Below are 11,338 nucleotides of genomic sequence, written 5' to 3'. Positions count from 1 at the left end.
TTCGGTCTGTAAAGTCTGTAAAGTCAAAGATCATAAAATGTCCACTAGATGTCAGTATCAGACAGACACTCAAAGAATATAACTGACGGAGAATCAGGACAACATCAATAATAACTGCATCCTAATTATCACATCTATGCAGTGCTGTAAGCAATGTTGTTCCATGATTTAAATTATACTAGAAAAACTGTTTGCCTTTATTTAAACAGTATTGGACTAGAATTATCTACAGAATGTCAATTGTATGACTGTGTCCTCAGATGAACATTACTGTGCATGTTTAAGATTTTTTTTTTTTTTTTTTTTTTTTTTCAGTGGACGACCTCTCTTGGCAACATAAAAAGACATAAAAAGACACACATAAATATACATATAATTATGACTCCATGTTTTCCTAATCTCATTTAGCTATGACTATTCTTTGAACATCAACTGTCATGCATAAAATCTGTGCAAAATGTTTGGTCTACTCTCTCTGAGGAACCTCATCACATCAGGATGCCTATTTGTGACAATCATTCGCACAGTCACTCCTCTCTGCTCTTGCTGTCTTAGGCTATGTTCACACTGTCAGTTTTTGGGATTGACAACCGCATTTACTCAAAGGTGTGAGTCTTGAAATGTCTCGTTCACACAGCAACTTACTTAGCATCTGGAACACTTCCTGTATGAACGTGCAATGATTGTCAAGCCCACATTCTCTTACTAGTAACCATAGTGACAGTGACCAATGTAATATTAAAGATGGCGACATCCATAAAACTGAAAAGTATTATTACTTTTGACATGACAAGAGACTAATTGAACCATGAGCTCATCCATCAAAACTTCATTAACCAACAGCAGCATGTAAACACGCACTAGCCGGAGTCTTTAACCGTTGCACATGCGTGTCACGTCCTTTGCGACATTTCACGCATGACAAGGCATTTGAATTTAGAAAAGAAACACAAAACTGACGGGAGCCGCTCCGGTGGAGAACAGTGACTGGATCTTATGCTGCGTTCCAGACGAGGTTGGACGTGGGAATTTAAAAACTTTTGTATCATTACATAAACTTAATGTCTAATGTTTTTACGTCTATTCTCATTAGAAACATGACTTGCTGACATCTTGGAAGTGACGTCAAATGACGCGTCTCGCTGAGGTCCGGGTTGATCGATGTACCCCGACTTCAGAGGTCGAATGTCCCACTTTGAGTGGCATTCCAGACGTTATTTCTTAGAAGGAGGTAGGAAAAAAGCAAATTCCCATCTGTCTGGAACGCAGCATAACACCTTAGGATGACGCACAACTCATATCTCTGTCGCAGTTAGTTACTGAAAGCGAAACCACCTTAGAAGAGCGGCTCTCTCGCACTGTATGACGTGACAAACTAGTTGTCCACCGCAGTTCCGTTCACACAGCGTGAATATTCCGTGAATGCGGTTGTGAGTCCTGAAAATTTACAGGCATGAGTTTGGTTATAGAATGTGGTTGTCACTCCCGTAAATAACCATACTGCATGTGAACGTAACCGTATTAAGGACTCAAATACAGGTCTGGCAACCGTATTCTGCTGCTGTGTGAACGTGGCCTTAGAGTAATTTTTTTAGTACAGTTATGCAAATCATTAGAATTTTAGTTTGTTATATTATGCAAATCATTAGTGTTTTAGTATGCGAGTTAAAATTTGGTGATGTGATGTGGTCACTATCAAAACATTACTGTCACTACCGAAAATGTGCAGTCACGGCCAAAACATGGAATGTTTTGTCAAAAATAAAGTATACTGAATTATCAACTAAGATGTTATTATAGTGTTTGGTTCAATATATATTCAAACTAATGAATCCTTAACTTTGAAATCAGTATGATAAACTTTATGCCTTTTACAAAGAAAGATTGGATTCAAAATACAACAAATCTCATAAATTACACTTGAAATATGGTTAAAATTGTAATTATTGATTTACGTGTGTTTTTTTTTTTTTTGTTTGTTTTTTAAATAGCAAAAAACATTTACAAGGTAGATGTAAACAACATCTGAATGTCAGGGACACAGACGGAGGCAAGACAGGTAAGTGTTAAACAGGTAGTTTATTGTGAACAGAGGCATGGACACTGGCAGATGTTGAATGCAGATGAGTGAATGAACAAGCACATTGACTTAGCTGGAGTGTAACAGATGATGTCTTTGTATGTGAAGGATCAAGGGGGAATGGAGAACAGACGATTGAAGATGAATGGAAGAGGATACTGGAATCTCGGGTGAGAAACAGGTAAGGAGTCCAGGGACGTGAGACGTAGTGCTTGCCATTGACGAGACCAGACACCGAGTGAAGTGTGTGAGGGCCTTTTGAGTGGTGCAGATGAGGAGTGTCAGCTGATGGTGATCAGTGATTGCAGATGGAGTGCAGGTGAGTAGAAGGAGGGATGATGGGAAATGTCTGGGAAAGGTGAGACAGATGATGACTGTGATAGTACTCCCCCCTCCCGGTAGGCGCGACCTCGCACTGTAGATGGAACAACCAGGGAGGGGGGGTGGGCGTTCTTGAGTCTTGACAGGAGAGTGACAGTGCAGGTAGATATAAAGACTCCAGGATGGAGCCATGGCAGGTCAGGGACTTCAGGGCGCCATGGTGAAGTAGGCTCTTCGGGAATCCATGGCAGTGCTGGCTGTTCGGGAGGCCACGGCGGGGCAGGCTCCTCGCTTGGGTGAGACTCTGGGTGTTTGGGCTAGAAAAGAATCTTGAAAGGGCTTGTGGGCTGGAGCAGAGCCTGGAGCAGTCTCAGGGACTGGTGCCGATGTGTGTGTTGCTCAGTCACACATAAATGCTAACGCTATGCTAGATACAATAAGGTTCTCTGGGCTAGGAGCTGGAGCCGTCATAGGACTCGGGACGAAGGAGAGAGTCGCCTCTGGACTCGGGGCGAAGGGGAGAGTCGCCTCTGGACTCGGGACAAAGGGGAGAGTCGCCTCTGGAATTGGGGGATTTGGCAGCCATCTTAACCGAGGGCTCAGGCGTGGCAGCGGCCATCTTGACTGAGGGCTCAGGCGTGGCGGCAGCCATCTTGCGACAAAGCTCTGAAGTGGCGGCGGCCATCTTGCGAAGAAGCTCTGGAATGGCGGCCATCTTAGGAAGGGACTCTGGACTGGCGGCCATCTTAGGAAGGTACTTTGGACTGGTGGCCATTTTGGTTATAAGGTCTGTATCTCGAGGGAAGACTGGAGGTTCAGGCGTGGTGATCATGGTGACAGGAGTGGATGAGGGTAACTGTTGAGTGGCGGTGGTGTCTTCATCAACCTCACAGACTGTGAGGGAAGAACCACTCAACCACAGCACATAATCAACATACTGTGACAGGGAACATGTTGCTGCCGCTGGGACCTGCTGGTACAGATGGTCATCTAACCCACCCCAAAAGACAGTCTTCAGATGTGTCGCTGTTTCAGGACACCAACTGATAGGGATCGAGGAACTCGGTGACATAATCCTCAATTGGGAATCATCCTGGAACAGGGTGAGCAAACGACTAGCAGGCACAGTATGACATATGGCAGATGGAACTAGATGGAATCCCCACTAGAATTCGTGGTGCACTGCATGAGGTCTGGTCTTCTGTCAGGGACACAGACGGAGGCAGGCAGGTAAGGCAATAACGTCCTCCTTCACAGCTGTCAATCAGAGGCTGCACAAGGACAGCTGGACACACCTGCCTCAGAGTTACAGGAGTTGCTGGCACGAGCAAAACAAGCACAAGCTCCCTGAACAGAATACACAAGAGGAGTACTGCAAAGGACAAGCTTCTGACTTCTCACCCAACAGAGCTCAAGCAAGTTCAAGTCAGCACTGCCACAAAAGCAAAGCAACACTCCAACCTTCAGACTTCTTGTGACTTCTTGTTAGCAGAGGCTAACAACCACCTGCTGCCCTCATGCCACCTGCACTAGGTTAGTCTGAAACCCTCTTCATGCTACACAAAGGCCTAACCACTTTGTGCAACCACAAGCAAACACCTGCCCCAAATAAACTGACTTCAGGATGACAGGTGACACACTGTAAAGGCACCTGCTGCCTCAACACCTGCTGCACAAACCCAGAGACCTGAACCTGGCTACTGTCTACATCATCCACTGTAGAACAACCACCACTCCAGGAAACACAAACAGCCCACCACAGCCTTCCAGCCTTCTGGAGATGTGTCTGATCTTTCTGCACCTTTGACGTCGCTCGCTGTTGTCCATAGGAGGGACAACAATGACCCCCATATGAGGGACAACAATGATCCATAGGAGGGACAACAATGACTGAGACATAAGTATTTGTACAGTTAGTAATAATGTTAAGGCAACAACCTCCAAAGTAATATGACCAGGCCTCTGGTTGCATGGTTTTACTTGAGAGGATGCAGAGCTCAAACTCACTTTGAATCAGTAGGCCATAGGAAAGCCCATAAAACAAATGTTCCTGCATTAATTTATAGACGAAGTGTTATATAAATGAAAATGCATCCCCGGACATTATGTGTATATGATTCTAACTGTCTTATAAAGTGTCTCTTACATGGTATTTTGTTTTATGCATGCATTATGAGTGAACTACCACATATATATCATGTCTCCTATCAAATTAATACTCATTTAACGACTCACACTTTCATGTATGTCACTTCCTCATAGAATGCAGTGGGTGTTTGTTGTATTAATCAGAGTATAAATGGACACAAACCCACCAGGCCTAGTTTAATCATGCTCAAACACAAAGAGCCATAAAATTCACAGACGGTTTACAAGTTAACAAGGTTTAAAAGTTATAAAAGTTATTTGGTGTCCTTTTTTGGAAAGACATCTAAATTTACCTTGAAAAAAGGTGAAAAATACTGTTTTGTGAAAATCACACTTCAATCTGATGGTTTACTTTGCTGTAAAACCTGTAAAAACACGGCAATCCTATTGACCTGTGACAGCCTATGATGTCATACTAGTAAGACCAGAAAGTATGTAAGGCGTGCCTAGAGAACATGTCATCCTACTTTTCGGCTTCAGGGACTGTTTTTTTTTTAAAGCATGCTGTTAAAATCTACATAAAATGGCCTGTTAAAGCAAACATTTCAAACTGTGTGCACAATCCATGTCAGAAATATTTGACACTCGATAACACACGACTTGTGCGTTCTTTGTTAGAGCATGCACACCCAGTTCATGAGGGAACTGCTGGCGTGCACTGTGAGCATTTCCCGCTGAGAAAACTCCACTCTCGTTTGTCTCTCTTCTCGAGGGAAGAGGGACAGGCCTCTGTGTCCGGTGGCTCAGGTCCCACTCGTGCTGAGGTGGAGAGGAGACTGAGATCATAGGGCTCACAGAGGGAGCTCACTGAAGAGTTTGAGAGACACCTTAAACTCTATTGCACTTCAGCGGCTGACAACAGTTTCTTTCCGGCCATAAAACTCGAGTCGTTTGCGAACTATCTCGCGGTTGGAAAAAAACCCCAAAAAACAGTGAATTTGAAAGCTCCAACCATGCCCTTACATGGCAGGACATATGTGGCAGCAGGTCATGCTGCGCTGCACACTATGGCAGTGCTTTAAGCAATCTTATATATAAAACATGCCAGTCTGGGTCTCCCCATTCCTTTCAGGCTGTAAGAGTATGGCAGGCCCCATTTACATCAACGGATCTGCTCTTTAAAGTCACAGACAGTTCCCCTGTAGTGAGTGAGTCAGCCTCCTCTTGCTTAGAGAGTTGTTATGCCAAAATCTCCACTCTATGAGCTCAAGGAAGGTCATGAATAAGTGTTGTTATGCTTCCTCTCATTTAGAGAGTGAAAAGTACTATTCTGGAACCTACACTCTCTAGAGCTTTGGTTAGTGGCATTATCTTGCTTGTGACCTTTTAGAGCAGGCTCTCCTGTGAAAGCTCCTTGATTATATCAATCAAGTTGTGAAGTTGAGCATCCTAGGCATTTTCTGTGGAACTTCATCCCATTAAGGGCTCCACTCCTCCAGAGCTTAGCTCAGACAGCAACCTGTATTGGAGCGAGAGTCATTATTTGTTCATGCCTCCACGCTTCATCTTTGTCTTGGGTCAAGCTGATATTAACTCCCCTTGTTCAGGGTCCTCTAAGAGTGCTTCACTCCCAAAGCTCTGCACCCCTTGTTTTCAACACTAATGATGCTCAGGTCAAGTACTCCCTCTTATTCAGGATGGTGTTGAGTACACTCCCTTAGAGCTCAAGAATTAGCCCCAAGCCCATGCCTGTGTTATATTCTTTATAATGAATTGATTGAGAAATACTAAGAGGGTTGATGTCTAACTTTGAAAAAGTAATGAGGAGGGTAGTGAATGACATCCCGGGTCAATAAAGACCCGAGGTATGCATTTAAGGGTTAAAGGGTTGAAAGTGATATGCTGAGTGCATTGCTTGTGTGACAATGTGAATGAGTATTCCAAGCCTACACACCCCTGGTGGCTATATCCGTTAAACTTGTTTCCAAGTAGTTGGCCCTCCTCTGGCCGCCTTGATGGCGATCCTCTGGATCAAGCTACATTCATAGCACTTCCAGCTAGTTTTAGAGTCCTGGCTCCCCAGAATACACAGACTGAGTTCATGTTGCAGGCTCCATGGGAGCCTCCCTGATTTTAGCTCCTTGGGCCGTGTCCATAGGGAACACTGTCACTAACAGCCTAGTTTTTGACTAGAAAAAGGGGGAGTGGTTCTGGCATTTCAGTTGGAACTGCCATTATTGTGCTTAGTCACAGACATTTTTTGGCAGGCACTCCCCTCAGCATGGCAGCGTGGGTATTTCGTTCCCCAAAGTGTCTCAGGATGCAGTGCAAGTTCCCTTTTGAAAGAAAATGTCTCAGGTTACGACTGTAACCCTGGTTCTCTAAAACCAGTGAATGAGACACTGCATCTCGTAGCCATGGCTCTGAGCTTCTGGTTCAGTCCCTTCAGACAAAGAAGTGGATGGCATGTTCTCTAGGTGCCCCTTATATACTTTCTGGTCGCACTAGTATGATGTCATAGGTTGTCCCAGTCAATAGAATTGCAGTGGTTTTACAGTTGCTTCAGATACCAGTCACTGTGTCTCGTTCCCTGTTTCAGGGAACCTGGGTTACAGTCGTAACCCAAGACGTTTTCCATTAAACAACACACAATATTTGCACTGCAAACAAAATGAAAATAAAAACTGTTTTTCCCATAGAATTAAGATTATTTTACAGATATGATTGCTTGTTTAAAGGAGAATGCATTTGATTTAGATGGAGACTTAATGTAATTAAATATTTAACTAAAGTTATTAAACTATTTAACTAAGTTTTATTTAACTAAATTCGGGAGGTGCACGTTCAGGTAAATCAATCAATCAGTGCAAGAGGAAGCCGATATATAAGCTGTCTCTCACCTCTATCCCGTGACAGGTTTCACAGCATCCCTCCACCACCTCATCACCTCACTCTTGGTTGGTTTCTATCCCAGTTAAGGAGGGGGAGTACTCTGGGTTCAGGCCAAATTCCGAGCTCGGAGCCCTCCCCCGGACAGCATGCCACATATGCATAATTACTATACAAATTACTTTATTTTGATTTCATGTACATGTAAACTCGTGAATGAATAAAAGTACAATGGGTAAAATCACTCTACAATCTATTTTGATTCAACACAGTTTCACTGATGTTCCTGAACCAACCCAAAACCCAGGATAAAGCGGCTGAGTGAATGTGGTCTGGACTGTGTGGATGAGGTTCATTGTGTCAGAGACGCTGTAGAAGGACAGAGTTCCTGCACTATGATCCACATACACTCCTATTCTACCACTGAAGGACTTTATAGGGAGAACAATGCGTATGTCATTATGCCAGAATGAGTATCTGGAGGAAGAGCAGTACAAACTCCAGGACTGATCATTATATCCAAATCCACACTCATCACCCAATCCCTTCCTGCTGATGCTCTTATATGACACTGAGATATACACTTCACTCCCACTCCACTCAATCTCCCAGTAACAGCGACCACACACATTCTCTCTACACAACACCTGACGCCACTGATCAAATCTGTCTGGATGATCAGGATACGGCTGCTCTGTGCCAGTGTAAGTAATCACTCTGTTCCTCTCAGACAGATGGAGGCGTTTATATGCTGTGTTTGGATCCAGAGTGAGATGATGGGAATCTGATGGAGAGAAACATCAGAATCAGGAATTATGAATCTGTCTGATCTTTTAATGTATTTTAACTCTTCATGGCTCAATGTTCAATGTATCATTAGTGTCTCAGTACAGATATCCTGTCCCAATTATTATTTACATGATCAATTATAAAACTCTTCTATCATGATTTCTTTAACCTTCTAGAGGAAGAATATGATCACATTCAGTTTTTCTGCTTGTTTTCTTAGTGACTTACACTGCAGGAAGTCGTTCCTGGTCCTGGGAACAATGTTGGTGAATGTGACTGTGGAAATCAACAGACATGAAAGTGTGATTATCAGGTCAAGAGAAAATGATCCCTGCATCCGTTCCTAACACATTTCTAATATGATGATCTACATGATATTAGATGATGGATGATCATTTCTAAGAGCAGATGAATCTCCAGGACTTTACCTCTGTCAGAGATCTTCTTGATCTCCTCTTTGCACAAATCCTCCAGTTTTTCTCTCAGCTGACGGACAGATTCTCTCATGCCATCAAAAGAGAATAGAGAACTGAAGGGTTCGTCAGGTTCGTCTGTAGATTCAGGAGGTGCTAAGCGAGACTGGAAACTCTACAGGAAACAGAAATCAATACTCAGATCCACACTTCAGCCAATAACCTGCACTATATCAGATCTGTGCGGCTCTTGTTGATCTTTAGTAACTCGCCTCAATCCAGCACTTTCACACAATCAGATACATTATTCTCATATTCATTATATCATGTTAGAGCTATACGTTCTAGTGTTTGCCACTTACTCAATATGTAAACTTTCTAGGAAATGTAACAGATCGAGCACATCAGTGGCGTCACGTTCAGGCAATTTCTAGGCACAGGTGAACTAGGATCTTGTCTAGGGTCCCACCAGCTGGAGGGTACACCAATGAGTGCCTTAATGCCCCCATTTCCACAGTAACATTATCACACTGCTCTTTTACAAACTTTCAACACCTACATGAAAAAGTACATTTAAGCTCAATTTAGCATTAAAAAAATGTATTACAAAGACTGCAATCATAAATCCAAATATTGTTTATTTTAAAATTATACATTTAAAAAAATGAATGACAGCAACAGCAAAATAATGCAAGTTTAAAAAAAAAAAAAAACATTTGTCCAGAAAACATCTCTTTCAAAAGAAGATGACCAGATGAGAGTCTGACAGATGATTATATAATAACCTAGCATACAGATCAACATCTCAGTCAACAGCTCATTCTGCTCTCATGAAATGTTTCTCTTGCTCAAGTCCACTATGATCCTGTTCTTCTAGATCTCTGTTACCTGCAGGAAATGGATGTGATCATGTGTGTGTGAAAGCTGCTCCAGCTCAGCGTCTCTCCTCCTCAGATCATTGATCTCCTGCTCCAGTCGCTCCAGTCGTCCTTCAGCTCGACTCACTGCAGCCTTTTCCTGATCTCTGATCAGCTGTGTGACCTCAGAGCGTCTTCTCTCAATGGAGCGGATGAGCTCAGTAAAGATCTTCTCACTGTCCTCCACTGCTGTCTGTACACATATCACAATCACACAGTGGCTTCAGCGGGACTGACAAGAGTCCAAACTGAGACGTCTCAAACTCCTCTTCTTCTCCAGACTCACCTTATGAGACTCCACAGCCTTTCTCAGCTGCTGAAGATCTTTCTGTCTCTGCTGGATTCTCTGACGGATCTTTCTCTGCGTCTCCTTCAGCTGTTTCTGGAGGAAAAACCTGTTGTCACTAAATTATCATATAAAGTTTTTTTGTAAAAATAATAATAAATAAATAAATAATAATAATAATTTCTTTATGGTGCATTTTCACCATATTTTCTGTTAAGTTCAATGCAGAGAACAAATACGCTCAGAGGTGAAAGTCCACCTCTGCTGATGTCAGCAGTGTGAATGATGTCACCTCATCATATGGGTGTTAATATAAATAGTGTCAGCATTATTTCATCAGTGTCTAGTTTAAAGTTCATACCTGTTTCTCTGTCCTTTGTGCTGCAGCTGATAGAGTGTCATGGTTTTTATGTTCATCCATCATACACAGCATACATATGCACCTCTGGTCAGTGCGACAGAAAACCTCAAGGAGTTTATCATGTTTATGGCAGATCATGTCCTGCAGTCGTCCAGTGGCATCGATCACTTTGTGTGGTTTACGAGAGTGAAATTCCTCATGACGGTCAAAATGAGTTTGACAGAAAGACTCCAGACACACCAGACAGGACTTGACGGCTTTGTATTTTCTTCCAGTACAGACGTCACACTGCACGTCTCCAGCTCCAGCGTAACAGTCAGCAGGAAGATTAGTCTTCTTCAGTTTCTCCACCATTTCAGCCAGAATGGTGTTTTTACCTAAAGCAGGTCTTGGACTGAAGGTCTGTCTGCACTGAGGGCAGCTGTAGACTCTCTTCTCATCCTCCAGATCCCAGAAGCTTGTAATACAGCTCTTACAGTAACTGTGTCCACAGGGAATGGTCACTGGATCCTTCAGGAGATCCAGACACACTGGACATGTGAACTCATCCTGAGAAAATCTGGCTTCTGCCATTTTATTGCATGGATACAGTGATACAAACAAACTGTAGTTTCAGTTTCTCTAAACTCAAGTGATTCCTGTTTCCTGCTTCTGTGTTTGAGTGAGGTGTGCTATTGTCTGCAAGTCTGTAAAGTCACAGATCATAAAATGTCCACTAGATGTCAGTCTCAGACAGACCACACCATTAATAACAGCATCCTAATTATCACATATATGTGGTGCTGTAAGAAATGTTGCTCCATGGTTTGAAATATATAATTAAAGCTATTTGCCTTTTTTTAAAACAGTACTGAAGTAGAATTATCTACAGTATGTCATTGTATGACTGTGTCTTCAGATGAACATTACTTCGTGAAGAGAATGGCACACTCTTTGGTGCAAACCTAAGGACCAGACTCAGTAGGTTCTTTTAATTCTTTTAATAGGTAATTTTTCAGCAACCAAGGTGACTATAGTATGCTTTTCACATGCAGCAGTGGCAAAACATGAAAAAAATCACTACTATAGATACAAAAAAAATAACAGTTAAAGGCACAATCTGTATTTTTTTTTTTTTTTTTTTTTTTTTTGCCGCAAGGGGTCGCTATTACTTGAGCATGGAATCATGGAACTTGTCGTCATGCCGATGGATCT

The 11,338-nt window shown here is 42.7% G+C and overlaps 1 protein-coding gene across 1 annotated transcript; it reads right to left on the bottom strand.

The window, feature by feature from the left end:
• Window positions 1–7,392: 7,392 nt before the first annotated feature.
• On the bottom strand, window positions 7,393–10,827 carry LOC125267767 (tripartite motif-containing protein 16-like protein). Its single transcript, XM_048189708.1, has 6 exons — window positions 10,145–10,827; window positions 9,784–9,879; window positions 9,469–9,690; window positions 8,596–8,755; window positions 8,396–8,443; window positions 7,393–8,162 (listed from the first exon to the last, which is right to left on the bottom strand). Exons 1-6 carry the CDS (start codon window positions 10,715–10,717, stop codon window positions 7,642–7,644), a joined length of 1,620 nt encoding a protein of 539 aa, XP_048045665.1. The 5' UTR covers window positions 10,718–10,827; the 3' UTR covers window positions 7,393–7,641.
• Between the last annotated feature and the right edge of the window lie 511 nt (window positions 10,828–11,338).

The sequence above is a fragment of the Megalobrama amblycephala genome, linkage group LG1 (genome assembly GCF_018812025.1).
Source record: "Megalobrama amblycephala isolate DHTTF-2021 linkage group LG1, ASM1881202v1, whole genome shotgun sequence".
Taxonomy (NCBI): Eukaryota; Metazoa; Chordata; class Actinopteri; order Cypriniformes; family Xenocyprididae; genus Megalobrama; species Megalobrama amblycephala.
This window is presented reverse-complemented; position numbering and strand designations above follow the sequence as displayed.

Excerpts from the sequence above, each read along its gene's own strand:
- LOC125267767 (XM_048189708.1), bottom strand. The coding sequence starts at position 10,717 with ATGGCAGAAGCCAGATTTTCTCAGGATGAGTTCACATGTCCAGTGTGT. Across the intron at positions 8,756-9,468 it reads ATCACATCCATTTCCTGCAG|AGTTTCCAGTCTCGCTTAGC; the intron begins GTAACAGAGATC and ends TGTTTCCTGTAG. Across the intron at positions 8,444-8,595 it reads CAAGAAGATCTCTGACAGAG|TCACATTCACCAACATTGTT; the intron begins GTAAAGTCCTGG and ends TGATTTCCACAG.